The 15,001-nt window shown below is 30.1% G+C and overlaps 1 protein-coding gene across 1 annotated transcript; it reads right to left on the bottom strand.

The window, feature by feature from the left end:
* Positions 1 to 7,592: 7,592 nt before the first annotated feature.
* LOC112710840 (putative UDP-glucuronate:xylan alpha-glucuronosyltransferase 4) lies at positions 7,593 to 14,064 on the bottom strand. Its single transcript, XM_025763270.3, has 2 exons — positions 13,239 to 14,064; positions 7,593 to 8,596 (listed from the first exon to the last, which is right to left on the bottom strand). The coding sequence occupies exons 1-2, from the start codon at positions 14,014 to 14,016 to the stop codon at positions 7,614 to 7,616; spliced, it is 1,761 nt and encodes a 586-aa protein (XP_025619055.1). The 5' UTR covers positions 14,017 to 14,064; the 3' UTR covers positions 7,593 to 7,613.
* Positions 14,065 to 15,001: the final 937 nt, after the last annotated feature.

Genomic DNA, 15,001 nt, shown 5'->3' on the forward strand with positions numbered 1-15,001 from the left:
TCCTTGGAGAAAAGCTCGGACTTCCACAAAAGCTCAAAGGTCAGCACCGAAGATAACAACTCGGCGTCGACTCCCAGGGACCGAGCTCTCCCTTCAGGTATCCATACAAGAACAATAATATTTCAAAATACTTTATATTTTTGTATGTGTGTCTGCGTGTCTTATAATATTTTAAAATTCGCATAAGGACGTGTCCCATATTGTGTGGTGTTCTGTGTTCATATCAGTATCCGTACATAATAGGTCACATCCTTTTCATATTTAATTTCTTTTTTAATGTATTTTATATAAATAATTAAGTTAATAATTTTCTTTTACACATTAGATATACCTATATCAACGAATAAGTTCAAAATATAAATAAATACAGGTCAATATGAATATGTACGACTAATGACTTAAGGAATAAAGAATAATAATCAGTTAATTGCAGGTTTTTATTTCTCTTTTTTAAGTAATATCAAAAACACTTTATAAGGAATTTTTGTTGCACTTTATGTGTCAACATATTTTAATTATCGAATCATTTGTTAAATTATTAGTTCATAGATAAATATGCATTATTTTGTTTGTTTATTTTAAAAATTTGATATGAGAATTTTAAAAAGTTTTTAAGAGATTTTATATATTTATTAAATAATGATAGAATTAATTTTTCTAAATATTTTAGCAAAATATGATCTATGATGATTTGCTTAGAAAATAAAAACTGTAAACTAATTTAATAGTTAAAATTTATTGAGGATTAAAATATCTAATTAAAATTTCTTAAAATAAATATTTGGACTTTTGGAGTACTACTCCTTTTTCTTTATGGGAAAGTGGATTAATAAAAATATTGCACAATATATGATGTAATTGACTGAAATTAATTACATTAGGAAGAGGATATTACTCTCGGACGGATAGAGCACACGGGGTATTAATTTCTCGTTTGACTTATAATAATTTCTCGTTCTATATATATTAAATACACACTACATTTTTTTTTAATTTAAAAAAACACATCATAATACATTTGCTACAATAATGATACTAAAAATTTACAACAGGATTATTTTTATTTACCCAAACGGTATCTCCAATCCGACATATTAAGGACTAATTCGTTATGGATCTGAGCTTCATTTAAGAATCTGTCATTGGCCAATGAGTTACTGCATGCATAAGATAGGGTTCAAATTCCTGACACTACTTATTTAAGCGGATGAGTGAAATGATCACTCGACCAACCCAAGTTGGTTAAATTTACAACAGAATTAACAATGAAAATGTACAATAAAAATAATATATATTGTGATAAGATTGAATAGGTGGATGTCCATTCTCAAAAGAGAATGAATTTAATTAAGATTGAAAATGTTATCTTTTGTATGCCTATAAATAGGAGGCTAAACCTCAGGTAAAAATACACAGCAATAATAAAATAAATATTATCTCTCTCTCTTTTTCTTATACTACAAAGTACTTCTTTACTTTCTCTCTTCATATACTACTAATACAATATTAATATATTATTATCTTTATAGTAGCAAATACTATTGATAAATACTGATAGTAGTGTTTTTCTATTTATACTTTATTACCTCTTCCTTATTTATTTTACAACATGTTATCAGCACGAGATTCTTATCAAATTTTAGGAAGACTCTAGGTAACAAATTTTTATTACGTCAAATCTCTCTTATCTTGAATTTAATGTTCTTGATATATCTGAAAATAATTATTTATCATGGATACTAGATACTAAAATCCATCTTGATTCAATGGATCTTGGAGATACCATTAAGGCTGAAAATAATGTATCCCAAAAGGATAAAGTCAAAACCATGATTTTCCTTCGTCGTCATCTTGACGTATGATTTAAAAATGAATATCTTACATTAAAAGGTCCTGCATATCTGTGGAAAGACCTTGAAAAAAGGTACAATCATCAAAAGATGGTGATACTTCCTCAAGTCCGATATGTTAGAGAAAACTTTCTCGACCTTCCATGCCTCGAATGTGCTCCTGCAGCAGTAGTATCGAAAAAAAGGTTTTAAAAAAATATTCTGAACTAATTTCTTGTCTTCTTGTTGCTGAACGCAATAATGAGTTGCTCTTAAGAAATCATGAAGTGCGCCCAACTGGCGCCGCCCCATTTTCTAAAGTAAATGCGGTAAATCATAACTCCAGAAGAGGTAAATGACAAGATTTTGGTAACAAGAAAAATTATAGAAGGAAAAGGAATTATGTTCACAAGAAAGGATCTTACCAGAAGTAGGATAAAAAAAGGAACAATAGGCAAAATAAATTAATTGAGGATAAATATTTCTGTTGTGGTGGAAATGGCCATTGATCGTGTACCTGTCGTACCCCAAGGCACCTAGTCGATCTTTATCAAGCATCTTTGAAAAAGGATGACAAAAGAAAGGAAACAAATTTTGTTTCAAATATTGCTGAAAATTCCACCACCCATTATGATGTATCTTATTTCTTTGAGGATCTTGAAGAAAATATTGACCATTTGATCAATGATAGAATTGTTTAATATGTGTGTTTGTTAAATATTCATGTGAATAAATAAAGTAAGAAACTTCTTGTTAAATTTTATGCATTTGAATTTCAAAATTAATAAATGTACCAAGATAATAATAATCAAATTTTTAGTATATACTATACTTCTTAGAAAAATATTTTCAATCAAGGAAATAATTTTACTACGTAAATATTTCTATTCATTTTATTATTATTTGTCTTTGAAGAGAATGGTAAGGACATATAGTGAAGATGTTTGCTTTGCGAATAGTGCAAGTTCGCATACCATTCTCAAAAGTGATATATATTTTACCCATTTTATGTCAAAAGAAGAATATGTGAATACTATTATTGGCTCAGGTAATGTGATAGAAGGCTCCGGAAGAGCTATAATTTTGTTTTCTGAAGGAACAAAATTCATAATAAATAATGCACTATTGTCGACTAAGTCTCTAAGAAACTTATTGAGTTTAAAAAATATTCACAGAAATGGATATCATATTGAGACTATGAATAAGGGAAATCATGAGTACTTGTATATCACAACCCATGATTTAAATAAAAAGGTTATATTAGAAAAGTTACTCTCACTTTCATCTGGGTTGTATTATACCAAGATTAATGCAATCGAATCACATGCCATTGTAAACCAGAAGTTTACTAGCTCAAATGAATTCATAACTTGGCACGACCGATTGGGTCATCCGAAAACAACCATGATGCGGAGAATTATTGAAAACTCCCATGGACATTCACTAAAGAACTAGAAGATTCTTAAATCTAGTGAATATTGTTGTGTTGCATGTTCTCAGGGAAAGTTAATTTTAAGGCCATCACCAGTAAAGATTGGATTTGAGTCCCTTGAATTTCTAGAAAGGATTCAAGGCGATATATGTGGACCTATTCATCTTATAGATATTTTATGGTCATAATAGACGCATCTTCGAGATGGTCACATGTGTGTTTATTATCTTCTTGCAACCTGGCATTTGCGACATTACTTGCTCAAATTATTCGATTAAAAACACAATTTTTAGAAAATCCAATCAAAGCAATTCGTCTTGATAATGCTGGTGAATTTACTTCCTAAGCATTTGATGCTTATTGTATGGCTAATGGAATAAGTGTTGAACATTCTGTAGCTTATGTTCACACACAAAATGGGTTAGTAAAATCACTTATTAAGCACCTCCAATTAATTGCTAGACCCTTACTTATGAGAACAAATCTCCCAACTTCAGTTTGGGGCATGCTATTTTATATGCTGCAGCACTAATCCATTTGAGGCCAACGAGTTACCATCAGTTTTCTCCTATGCAATTAGCTTTTGGCCAGCAGTCAAATATTTTCCATTTAAGAATATTCGGGTGTGCAATATATGTTCCCATTGCACCACCTAATCGCACTAAAATAGGACTCCAAAGAAAATTGGGGATATATGTTGGATATGATTCTCCCTCTATAGTGAGGTATCTTGAGATATAAACTGGAGATGTATTTAAAGCCCGGTTTGCGGATTGTCATTTTGATGAATTAAAATTTCCAACATTAGGGGGAGAGAATAAGCTTCCTGAAAAGGAACTTAATTGGAATGCATCATCCTTAATGCATCTAGATCCTCGATCAGGGCAATATGAACTAGAAGTTCAAAAGATTATACATTTGTAAAGAATAGCAAATGAATTGCCTAATACATTTTCTGATACAAAGAGGATAACCAAATCTTATATACCAGTAAAAAATGCCCCAATTCGAATTGAGGTCCCTGTCGGACAAATAGCCACTGGAACAAATCCACGCCAAAAGCGTGGCAGGCCTGTCAGTTCTAAAAACAAAAATCTTCGAAAGAGAAAAGAGGTAAATACTATTTCTGTTGAAAAAGACATAGTAAAGACACTTGCAGTTATCCAAAATTCTGATATAGTTTTAACAACAGAAGACGTTCAGGTACCTGAAAATTGTGAAAATGAAGAGATCTCGATAAATTATGTCTTTACAGGAGAAAAATGGGACCGAAATAAGACAATTGTCAATGAAATATTTGCATATAATGTGGCACTAAATATCATGCATGAAACTAAGGATCTTGAGCCAAGATCAGTCGAAGAATGTCGACAAAGAAATGACTGGACAAAATGGGAAGAAGCCATGAAGGCTGAACTAGACTCACTTACAAAACGTGAAGTTTTTGGACCTGCAATCCGTACACCAGAAGATGTAAAACCTGTTGGACACCGATGGGTATTTGTGAGAAAACGAAATGAGAAAAATGAAGTTGTACACTACCAAACTCGACTTGTAGCATAAGGTTTTTCACAGAGACTCGGTATAGATTATAAAAAAATGTATTCTCCTGTAGTGGATGTGATAACATTGCGTTATTTGGTCAGTTTATATGCATATCATAAACTGCATATGCATTTAACGGATGTGATAACAACCTATTTATACGGCTCATTAGATCGGGATATTTATATGAAATTCCCTGAAAGACTAAAGATATCTAAAGCATCCAATGAATATTCCTAAGGGTTATACTCAGTCAAATTGCAAAGATCTTTATATGGTCTAAAACAATCTGGATGAATGTGGTATAATCGTCTTACTGAGTATCTGGCAAAAAAAGGATTTAAGAATGATGATATCTGCCCGTGTCTTTTCATAAAGAAATCAGCATCTAGATTCATTATGATTGATGTGTACGTTGATTCAAATATCATTGGAACTCTTGAAGAGATTCCAACAACTATAAAATCTCTAAAAGAAGAGTTTGAGATAAAAGATCTTGAAAAGACTAAATTTTGTCTCGACCTGCAGATTGAGCATACAAAAAATGAGATCTTTATTCATCAAACAACATACACAAAAAAGATCTCGAAGAGATTTTATATGGATAAGTCGTATTTATTAGGTACCCCAATGATCGTAAGATCTTTGGATGTGAATAAGGATCAATTCCGTCCTAAGGAAGAAAATAAAGATATCCTTTGTCTTGAAGTACCATATCTTAGTACCATTGGAGCGCTAATATATCTTGCTAATAATACAAGACCCGATATATCATTTGCTGTGAATTTACTAGCAAGGTATAGTTCCTCTCCAACCAGAAGACATTGGAATGGAATTAAATAAATCTTTAGATATCTTCGAGAAACGGTTGACATGGGATTGTATTATCTATATGAATCCAAGTCACAATTAGTTGGCTATGCAAATGTTGAATACTTGTCTGATCCACATAAAGGGAGATCTCAAATAGGATATCTGTTCGCATATGGTGGTACAACTATATCATGGAGGTCCACGAAACAGACGATACCAGCAACCTCCTCTAATCATGTTGAAATACTCGCGATATATGAAGCTAGTCGCGAGTGTTTTTGGCTCAAGAGTTTGATCCAAAATATTATGTCATCATGTAGATTGATTGATCAGAAGATACCTCCAACTGTCCTGTTTGAAGATAATACAGCATGCATTGCTCAATTTAAAGACGGATATATCAAAGGCGATAGAACAAAGCATATTTCTCCCAAATCATTCTTCATTCATGATCTTCAAAATCAAGGGACAATTGATGTCCAACAGATCCGCTCAAGTGATAATCTGAAAAATTTATTTACAAAGTCACTCCTAAAATCCTCATTTGAAAGATTGATACATGAGATTTGGATGTGCCGATTTTAAGACATTAAATGATGTGGGGGAGACTGTACTCTTTTTTTCTTGGTCAGATTTTTTCTCATTGGATTTTTCTTGACAAGGTTTTTAACGAAACAGTTCCCATCACAAAGTATAATGTATTCTTTTTCCTTCACTAAAGTTTTTTCCCATTGGGTTTTTCTTTAGTAAGGTTTTAAGGAGACATAATCCTAAATGGACATCCAAGAGGGAGTGTTTGATAAGATTGAATAGGTGGATGTCCATTCTCGAGAGAGAATGAATTTAATAAAAGTTGAAAATGTTACCTTTTGTATACCTATAAATAAAAGGCTAAGTCTCAGGCAAACACACATAGAAATAATAAAACAAATATTCTCTCTTTCTTATACTATAAAATACTTCTTTACTTTCTCTCTTCATATACTACTAATATAATATTATTATATTATTATCTTTATAGTAACATAATAGTATTAGTAAATATTAATGGTAGTGTTTTTTCTATTTATATTTTATTACCTTTTCTTTATTTATTTTACAATAATATAATAGTTTTAACGGCAATAATTTTGTGCATATAGTTTTAACAACAACAATTATATTTTCTTTTTCTTTATAACCTCTACAACTAGCTACCTTTTTAAATTTTAATTTTAATGGAATAGTTAAAACTATTTTATACCACTACTTAATTATAACATTTTGAATTATTAAAAAAACTATTTAATTCTTATAATTTTCTAAAATAATAATAAAAAATTATAGTGTAAAGCTTTTTATATAATACCATATTTTGGTATAAACATGAATTAATACATATATAAGTTGTAAAAAATTTCAAGTGTGATCAGAATCTATATATAGATACATATCATGATCTTATTATATTATAATTATATTATGTATCCATTAAAATTTAGTCATATAAAATAGGGTTATGTTAGATAACTAATAATTTTTTTGAACAACAAGAATAACTACCAATAAAATAAAAATATACTACATATATTTTTAAATTACTCACCTAAATCTTAATATTAGAATAACCATTTGTACACTAGTAAAATGAACATCCGACATATATATTGTTCATATTATTTAATATTTTAATTGTCTATCTATATTTTTCCTATAAAATAATATAAAAATATAAAATATATATTAAAAATAAATTAAACAATATATTATTTATATACTAATTAATTTTTAGTGTGTATGTATTTTTGATATTATAATTAAGAAAAAAGTATAGGAAACAATTTTTAGTTAATTAATACTAGTCAACTTTATAGTTTAGGATTTATAATTTAGGATACAAAATTTAAAATTCTATAATTTAAAATTTAAAATTTAAAATAAATAAATTAATTTTAAAAAATGGACTAATAATAATAATAATAATAATAAATTGATTACCTAACATTAATCATTAATTAATTATAATGATCCGCAAGACGGTTCCTTCTTGGATCCTTAACCTGAATGTTCCAATGATCATCATTGAAATTTCTATTATTTCTTGCCCTCTGTCTCCTCTTCATGTTCCTCTCATCCATCTTCTTAGAAAGTCCACAATAGCTTTGCAACACTTTTGGCATGTTGTCATAAACCTCCCACCACCTTTGGTGTGCTGAATCACTAGCAAAAACATGTAATTTTAACATGTCCCAATTACAATCATAGTTCCTGTAACACATCCATGGCTTCAACCCCAAGTAATGCATCACATACAACTCGTTTGGTATCTCATGTCTCTCATTCTCCCCTGGCAAAGGCTCAAAGATCTTAAGGAAATTAACTTTTCTTGGTAACCTATGCCACCATGTTATTACTTCATTGATTAAACCTTGGTCACCACCATTATATGATTTGATCTCTAAAGTTTTGTCTAGCAAGTGTTTGAACATGCATTGCGACGGCTCGATCACCATCATCCCCGAATTAAACAACGTGAAATCGTTAGGCGCGGCGGATAATTGAGGGTAACTAAAGAAATCGTCAATGTTCTTGAGGACTAATAGGTCAGAATCTAGGAATATGATTTTGTCATACATAGTGAGTTGCCATATTCTTAATTTGCTATAGTTCCATTCATTGTAGGTACCCTTTTCAGCAAAAGGGTTAAGGATCCTTTCTATGCGCTTGATTTTCCACCCTGCAGCTTTGAGACCCCTTATGGATTTGGGAGTAATTGAATCATCTGCAAGAAGAACAAGATCTATGATGTAATTGTTGTATTGAAGGGTGCTTGATTCTCTTTGAAGGAGGCTTTGTGCTAATGCTATTGCACCACAAACATATGCTTCTGATGAGTGAAGAATTGTAACATAGGCAAATCTTGGTAACTTCATCATGGTTTGATTGTAATTTTCTGTTGCTGCTGATTGTGACATGTAGCCCCTCCATACCTCTTTGCCTTGCAAATCATCAATCATATCAACAATTGTTACTTGTCCAACTCTTTTCTTAAGCATTTTAAAGACAATTAGAGGTGAAAGCAAAAATGAAAATATAAAGTATTCTTTTATGATTTTTCTAAACAACTTTTTTTAGATAGAACACCAGATTTGAATAACTTACTTAACACATTCTTGATAGTTATTTATAAGATAAAACACAATTAATAATTGAGTAAACACATTCGGTTTTGGTTTTTAAAATATTTTTTTAATCAAATTCATCCTTGAAAGATTTTAAGTTAGTCATGATAGTCCTTTCATCACTTTCTTCACTAACGCCGTTAACGAAAACTGATCTAGCATGTTAAATTACATCTCACCATATAAAACGACATCGTTTTAAGTCAAGGAGAACTGATTCATTAAAACGGTGTCGTATGGATTAGTCTTCATTCTTCAACCACACTTCCCTTCACTCTCAATAAAAAGAACTCTTGTTCTTCATTGCTCTATAATTCCAGCAGTGATGCTCACTGGAAGACGAACTAGGTTAGATTTTGACGCGCGATTAATGGCGGATGTCGTGTGCCTCTTCTCCGGCGAGAATCTATTTACGTTTCACACACGGGACGACAAAAAAGATGAGAGGTAGTGATTGAAACGACATTTCTCTCACAAAACTCTCCCTCTCACTTTCTTTTCGACATCGCTGAGAAAAAGACGAAAAAAATTTTATCATCGCCGCCGATTGAAGCATCCAACGCAATGTGTTTGTGAGTTTGTTATTGAGGGGTGGCTTTGGTGTAGTGATTGCAGATGTGACTGACGGCCATTTTCCTCGTTGTTTAAAGGTTTTTTTTGTTACTAAACTTGTTGTTAGGACTGTGCCATTAATAAAATTTGTTTCTTGTTAGTATTTTTTTTTTGTTAGAATTGAAAATCGTCTATAGGGTTATAGTTTTGTTCTTTGTTAATTCATGAAATTTGTTCACGAGTCTATTTTTTTGAATATTAAAAAAGAGTTTACTGGCTATCAATTTCTCTATTCGTTGTTTATGTTTAGTGTTTGTTTTATTGTTTAGTTTTGGTGTTTGCATTTTCTTCATGGAATTTAATTTTATGGAAAGAAAAAATTTTTGTTACTAAACTTCTTTTTAGGATTGTACTATTGTTAAATTCTATTTTTTGTTAGTGTTTTTTTTTTCTGAAATTGAAAAATATTTTTAGAGTTAGGATTTCGTTCTAGTTTATTAAACATTTTCAGCACCTCACCGTGACCTCCTTTTCAACCACACTTCATTTCAACCACCGCGACCTCTATTTCAACCATACTGGTAACCTCAAATTTTACCGTCTGAACCACTGCAACTATACTCCATAAGAAAGGGATATATATGCAATATTTTGAGGTTATGGTTAGTTATTTAGAGAATGATTTGACTAAAATTTATAAAAATATCGTGTTGTGGTTGTCAACTAAAATGTAGAGGAATATACAAATATATAATTTAACGTGTCATGCATGTTAATTTCTGTTAATATCGTGAATGTAAAAAATATCAAAAGAACTAATGTGACTAAATTAAAATTTTTAAAAGATAAATTTAATTAAAAAAATCTTTTAAAAACCAAATTAAAAGATCTCATAACCTTTCAAAAACTAATTTAACCATATATACTCATTAATAATTCTTACACGTGTTAGCATAGATGACAGGATGAGCCTATGCTTTCGTAAAATATGCATAATATTTTATCTACATAAATATATATATGTATCTTAATATTCACTAACACTCACACTTTAATACTTTATTCAAGGATGGTACAAATAACAATCACCAAAATGAATCATATTCTATCGCTGCATGGTTTTGTGATTAGTTAATTTTTATATTGATTGAACAAAAGCATACTTTTACAATACGTGTGTACTATATTCTTTTCTTTATAATGTCTTCATTAAACTGCTTTTATTGTTATTATTATTATTATTATTATTATTATTATTATTATTATGAAAACCATTGTATTTGCTCTATGCGGTGACCTTCGTGACAAGGATCCACCAAATAGAGAAACAGAGAATCCTCTCTATAAACTACATTCCTTTTATTTCTTACTTTTCGATCTCCAACATGGTGATCAAATATTCAAATCACATGAAAAAAGAAAAATAAATAAAATTTATAAATATTTTCAGATCATATGAACAGAGATCCCACTACAAGTTCTTGAAAGTCAATCACATCTTTATTTAACATGTACCATACTTTTCATAGACTCAAAGCAAAACATTGTCATGAAAAACTGAATTGAAATTCAATAATAATAATAATAGAATAATTTATTCACTTGTGTTATCATTTTATCATCATAGAATGGAATATATCTCTTATACAGCGTGGGATCTATACTCCACAGAATAGTACTAGTAATATATTTCTTATAAGGAGAATTCTTCACTAGGGAAAGAAGAATTTTCAGAATTTTCATGGTCTAAGATGTAAAATTTTGGCCATTAAAAAAATTTGAACAAATGGTCGAGATAAAAAATAGTTGTTATAAAAAAAAATACTTTTTTAATAATTATATTAAAAATAATATGATTTGAAATACCAATTTTTATCTTTTCTAAACTTTTCTTCTTCTTCTTCTTTTTCTCTTTTTTTTTTTCTTTCTGTAATCACAAAAATCCAGATACAATTAGAACCCCATTTTCGACTATTATTTAACAATTCTTGTGAAAGAAATTTTTTAAAATTAATAAAAATTTATAACTATAAATCATAATCATCTTTAAGATTCAAAGAAAAATGATCACAATCATGATATGGTGCACTATTTTTCATGCAGTTTCTGTGCAACTTGATCAATACATCATTTATAATAAGTTCTAAGATAGCTAGATCTAGATGTACGTTTGTACCATCTTCCACTTGTATTTTTCTTTTTGGCAACTTTAATTTCATGCTTGCTTAAGGATAATAAAAAATGCAGCTTCAACGGCCTTAGAAAATATTTGTAGTTTACTATGTTGTGTGTGATAAAATCCAATTAATTACTTCCACAACATTGCACCACCGTGGTGTCTCGCTTGGTTAATAGATGGATTTTAAAAATAAAGAATAATAAGGAAGCCAGTCTTATGTTTGGTAAATTGTGAAGACATTGATCTTTTTACCGGGTTCGTCAACATAGAATAATGTTGATGATCGAGTGTGTGTGGTCATAATTCAAAGAACATATGGTGGTGATCTTGCTGGAAAAAGAAAATATGTAAGTAATAAGTGGCGGAACTTGAAACGAAATTTTGGAGGATTAAATAGAAGATAATTGTAAGATGTTTTTGATATAGATTTCATTTAAGATAAGTTCGTCTAACCTCATCTTTTTTATTTGGGTAATATTGCCAAATTTGAAGCCGTTTTTTCAGGATCTCGTTTCAAAGAATTAAGATCAAACTCATCAGATGCAAATCTTTAAACTTTTGAAGGTTGTATCTCACTTTTTTTCGTGATTCATTAAAGTAGAAGAACTATATACAGGTGCCAATATTGTAAAAGTTATATGTTCTCCTTCTTGAATATTAGTCTTCCTCTTAAAAAATGTATCAATTCTTTGATCTTTTATGATTATTTTATATAAAAAATTGAATATATATCCGGTAAAATATGTAAAAAAAGTTAGAAGGACAAATATTAAAATTTATAATATTTATTGAATTTTTTTTATCAATTTATAGAAATACAATAATATCAATACTTATTAAATATTTTAATATTTTTTATCATATAAAAAATTAAATTAAATAAACAGTAAAATATAAAATAATATTAAATTACATAAAAAATCTAATTTTTTATATTTGAACTCAAAGGTAAAATGAATGTTGCTTATTGAATAGAGAGTTGCGAAATATGAATACACTCAGTTCATTCAATTCAGTCCAAATCTAACATGTTTTGAATGTTTAAAACTAAAAATTATTGTGCAATAAAAGTAAGAGATGAAGATTGAACTTTGGTATTTTAAGTCATAATAAAATATTTGAGCCAACTAAACTATTTTTAATTTTTAAAAAAATATTACTAATTTTTTTAATAAAAGTTTGGGGAGCCATGACCCTTGTTTGAATTAACCTCTGCCCCCTCTGTAAATAGTTTGATGTGATATGGTTTTTTTGTTGTCTCACGAGAAAGAAGAAAAATGGTAATTTGGTAATTTTTTTTCAAAAAAGAAAAAAGGGAGATAACAAAAGAGTAATTTGATATAATTTAAAATTGTTTATGATGAAGGACTATTAAAATTCAATATGAGAAAGTTTAGGACAGTATTTTTATTAAAATCTAAATAGCATTTAATCAATAAAAAAATAAATAATTTTATACTATTAGATATAATTTTATAATGACTAATTAATAATTATAAATCACAAAATCTGTTAGACTCTTTCGTACTCATTCAATATTCTAGTTGGTTTATTGAAGACAAAACCTTCTTTTATAATTCTATTTGATTTTTTTTATTTTAAATTCATACAAACAAACAATCTAATAATAATGATGGGAAGAGTGGTAAAATCAAGAATCTGATGGCATGATTATTTTCCAAAAATAAAAAGAACCACCAACATTTATTAGGACAAAAAAAGCATACCTATTTCAGCATAAGGAGGAGCAATCTGGCATGAACCAACAGGCATCAATGTCTTCTGCCTTAAGCTTCTCAAATCAGGTTCATAAACCCAAAACTCACCCATTGAATCATGCAACAACAAATCATCACACCTGAAAATCTCAATCATGGGCTCACAAGGCCCAATGAACACAACATAAACTTGTTCATAAGAATCCAATTTCTTCACCCAACCACTCTCCACAGCCAAATTAGCCACTACCAAATTAACATGCAACCTAAACACATCTCTAACCCCTCCCTTTTTTGTTCTGTTCCCACATGGAACTCTTGCAACCACCACATTGATGTCCCTATAATCTTCCCAAGTTGGCATTGGCATGTCATGGCATTTCGGCTTGCTGTTTATCTCGTCCTCGTCGATCCACACCGGAAAAAGATCCTTCCATGTCAAGCTTCCGTCGACGTGGTCGAAGTCAACGAATACCACTTTCTCCACTTGTGGATAAAGTGAAGTTAGTTCTTGATAAAGGGTAGTTTCCACACTTTTGTTAATGTTAACAAGGCCTATGTTAATGCTATTGCTTCTACCAATGGAATTTTCTATGATATCAAACCAAGGAGGCTTTAAATTTGTTTTCTCCACCAACTTGATTCTGTTTGTGAGATTAGGAACACTATTTGGCTTCTCAAAAGGAATGATGAGTGGGATGATTATGAACAAAAGCAAGAGAATAACAAAAGTTTTTTGCTTTGAAGACAAAAGAAAATGGGAGGAAGAAGAGTACTTAGAACCCATTTTCTCTCTTATTTTTTTTGTTTTTATTTTTTGTGCAGTTATGGCGTTATGCACTAAGCTTTGAATAATTGGTGTAATGTTTATATGTAAGGTTGTGCAATTTAATGTTGCATGAAACTTTTTGCTAACAACAAACTTATTGAATAAGAAATATTCTTGGTAAAATGTACAAAACCAATCTTAGCACAACTTGTGACACATAACCTTTCTTTTGAGTTTTGACAATATACATTTTCTTTTCCATATTTATATTCCTATTAAACCATAATTGGCAGATGCAAGATATCTTTCTAAACTTTTTCAAGGGACCAACTTAAATGAATTTGAAATATTTATACTATTGGAAATATTATTATTTTGTTTGGAGGAAGGAGAAAGGTTGTAGACACTGACGGCAAAATGTTAGTGTGATATTTTTTCAGTGAATGATGGTTTGTGTCTAACTAATCAATAGATAGGGTATCTTGAAGGATGTGAACTGCTTATGGAAAATTATCCCTTGCCTAGTTAGTGATGAAGAAGCATGATATATAATAAAAATGTAATATATTACCATATAATATATGATATGAATTTAGTCTATTTGATATGTGAATTTTTCTTTTTAAACATGGTAGATGTACAGGATGATCATGAACGGATTGAACAGATGGATTGGAAACTCGTTAGTCTTGACGGATGACATGATCGGACTTCTGAAACGGCAGAGGTAGTATCTGCAAAGACACTTCGATGTCCCGGTCAAAGAGTTATTAAGGTAGAGTTTTAATGTTAAGGTAGGTTGGATTATAACTGGGAGAGCAACTAAGCTCTCCTTTTATATATGGGGTAAGTTATTTTTTCTGGAGATAAAATGTGTTTCGTTGTGCTAGATTCTAGACGAGTTAGTTGGGATCTCGGATGGCTCCGGGTGGACCAGTTCACGAGGGGCCTAAGGGGACTCGGGAGTTTAAGTATGTAACAGTTGCCTCTAGAGCGCAAGGGC

The sequence above is a fragment of the Arachis hypogaea genome, chromosome 9, assembly GCF_003086295.3.
Source record: "Arachis hypogaea cultivar Tifrunner chromosome 9, arahy.Tifrunner.gnm2.J5K5, whole genome shotgun sequence".
Taxonomy (NCBI): Eukaryota; Viridiplantae; Streptophyta; class Magnoliopsida; order Fabales; family Fabaceae; genus Arachis; species Arachis hypogaea.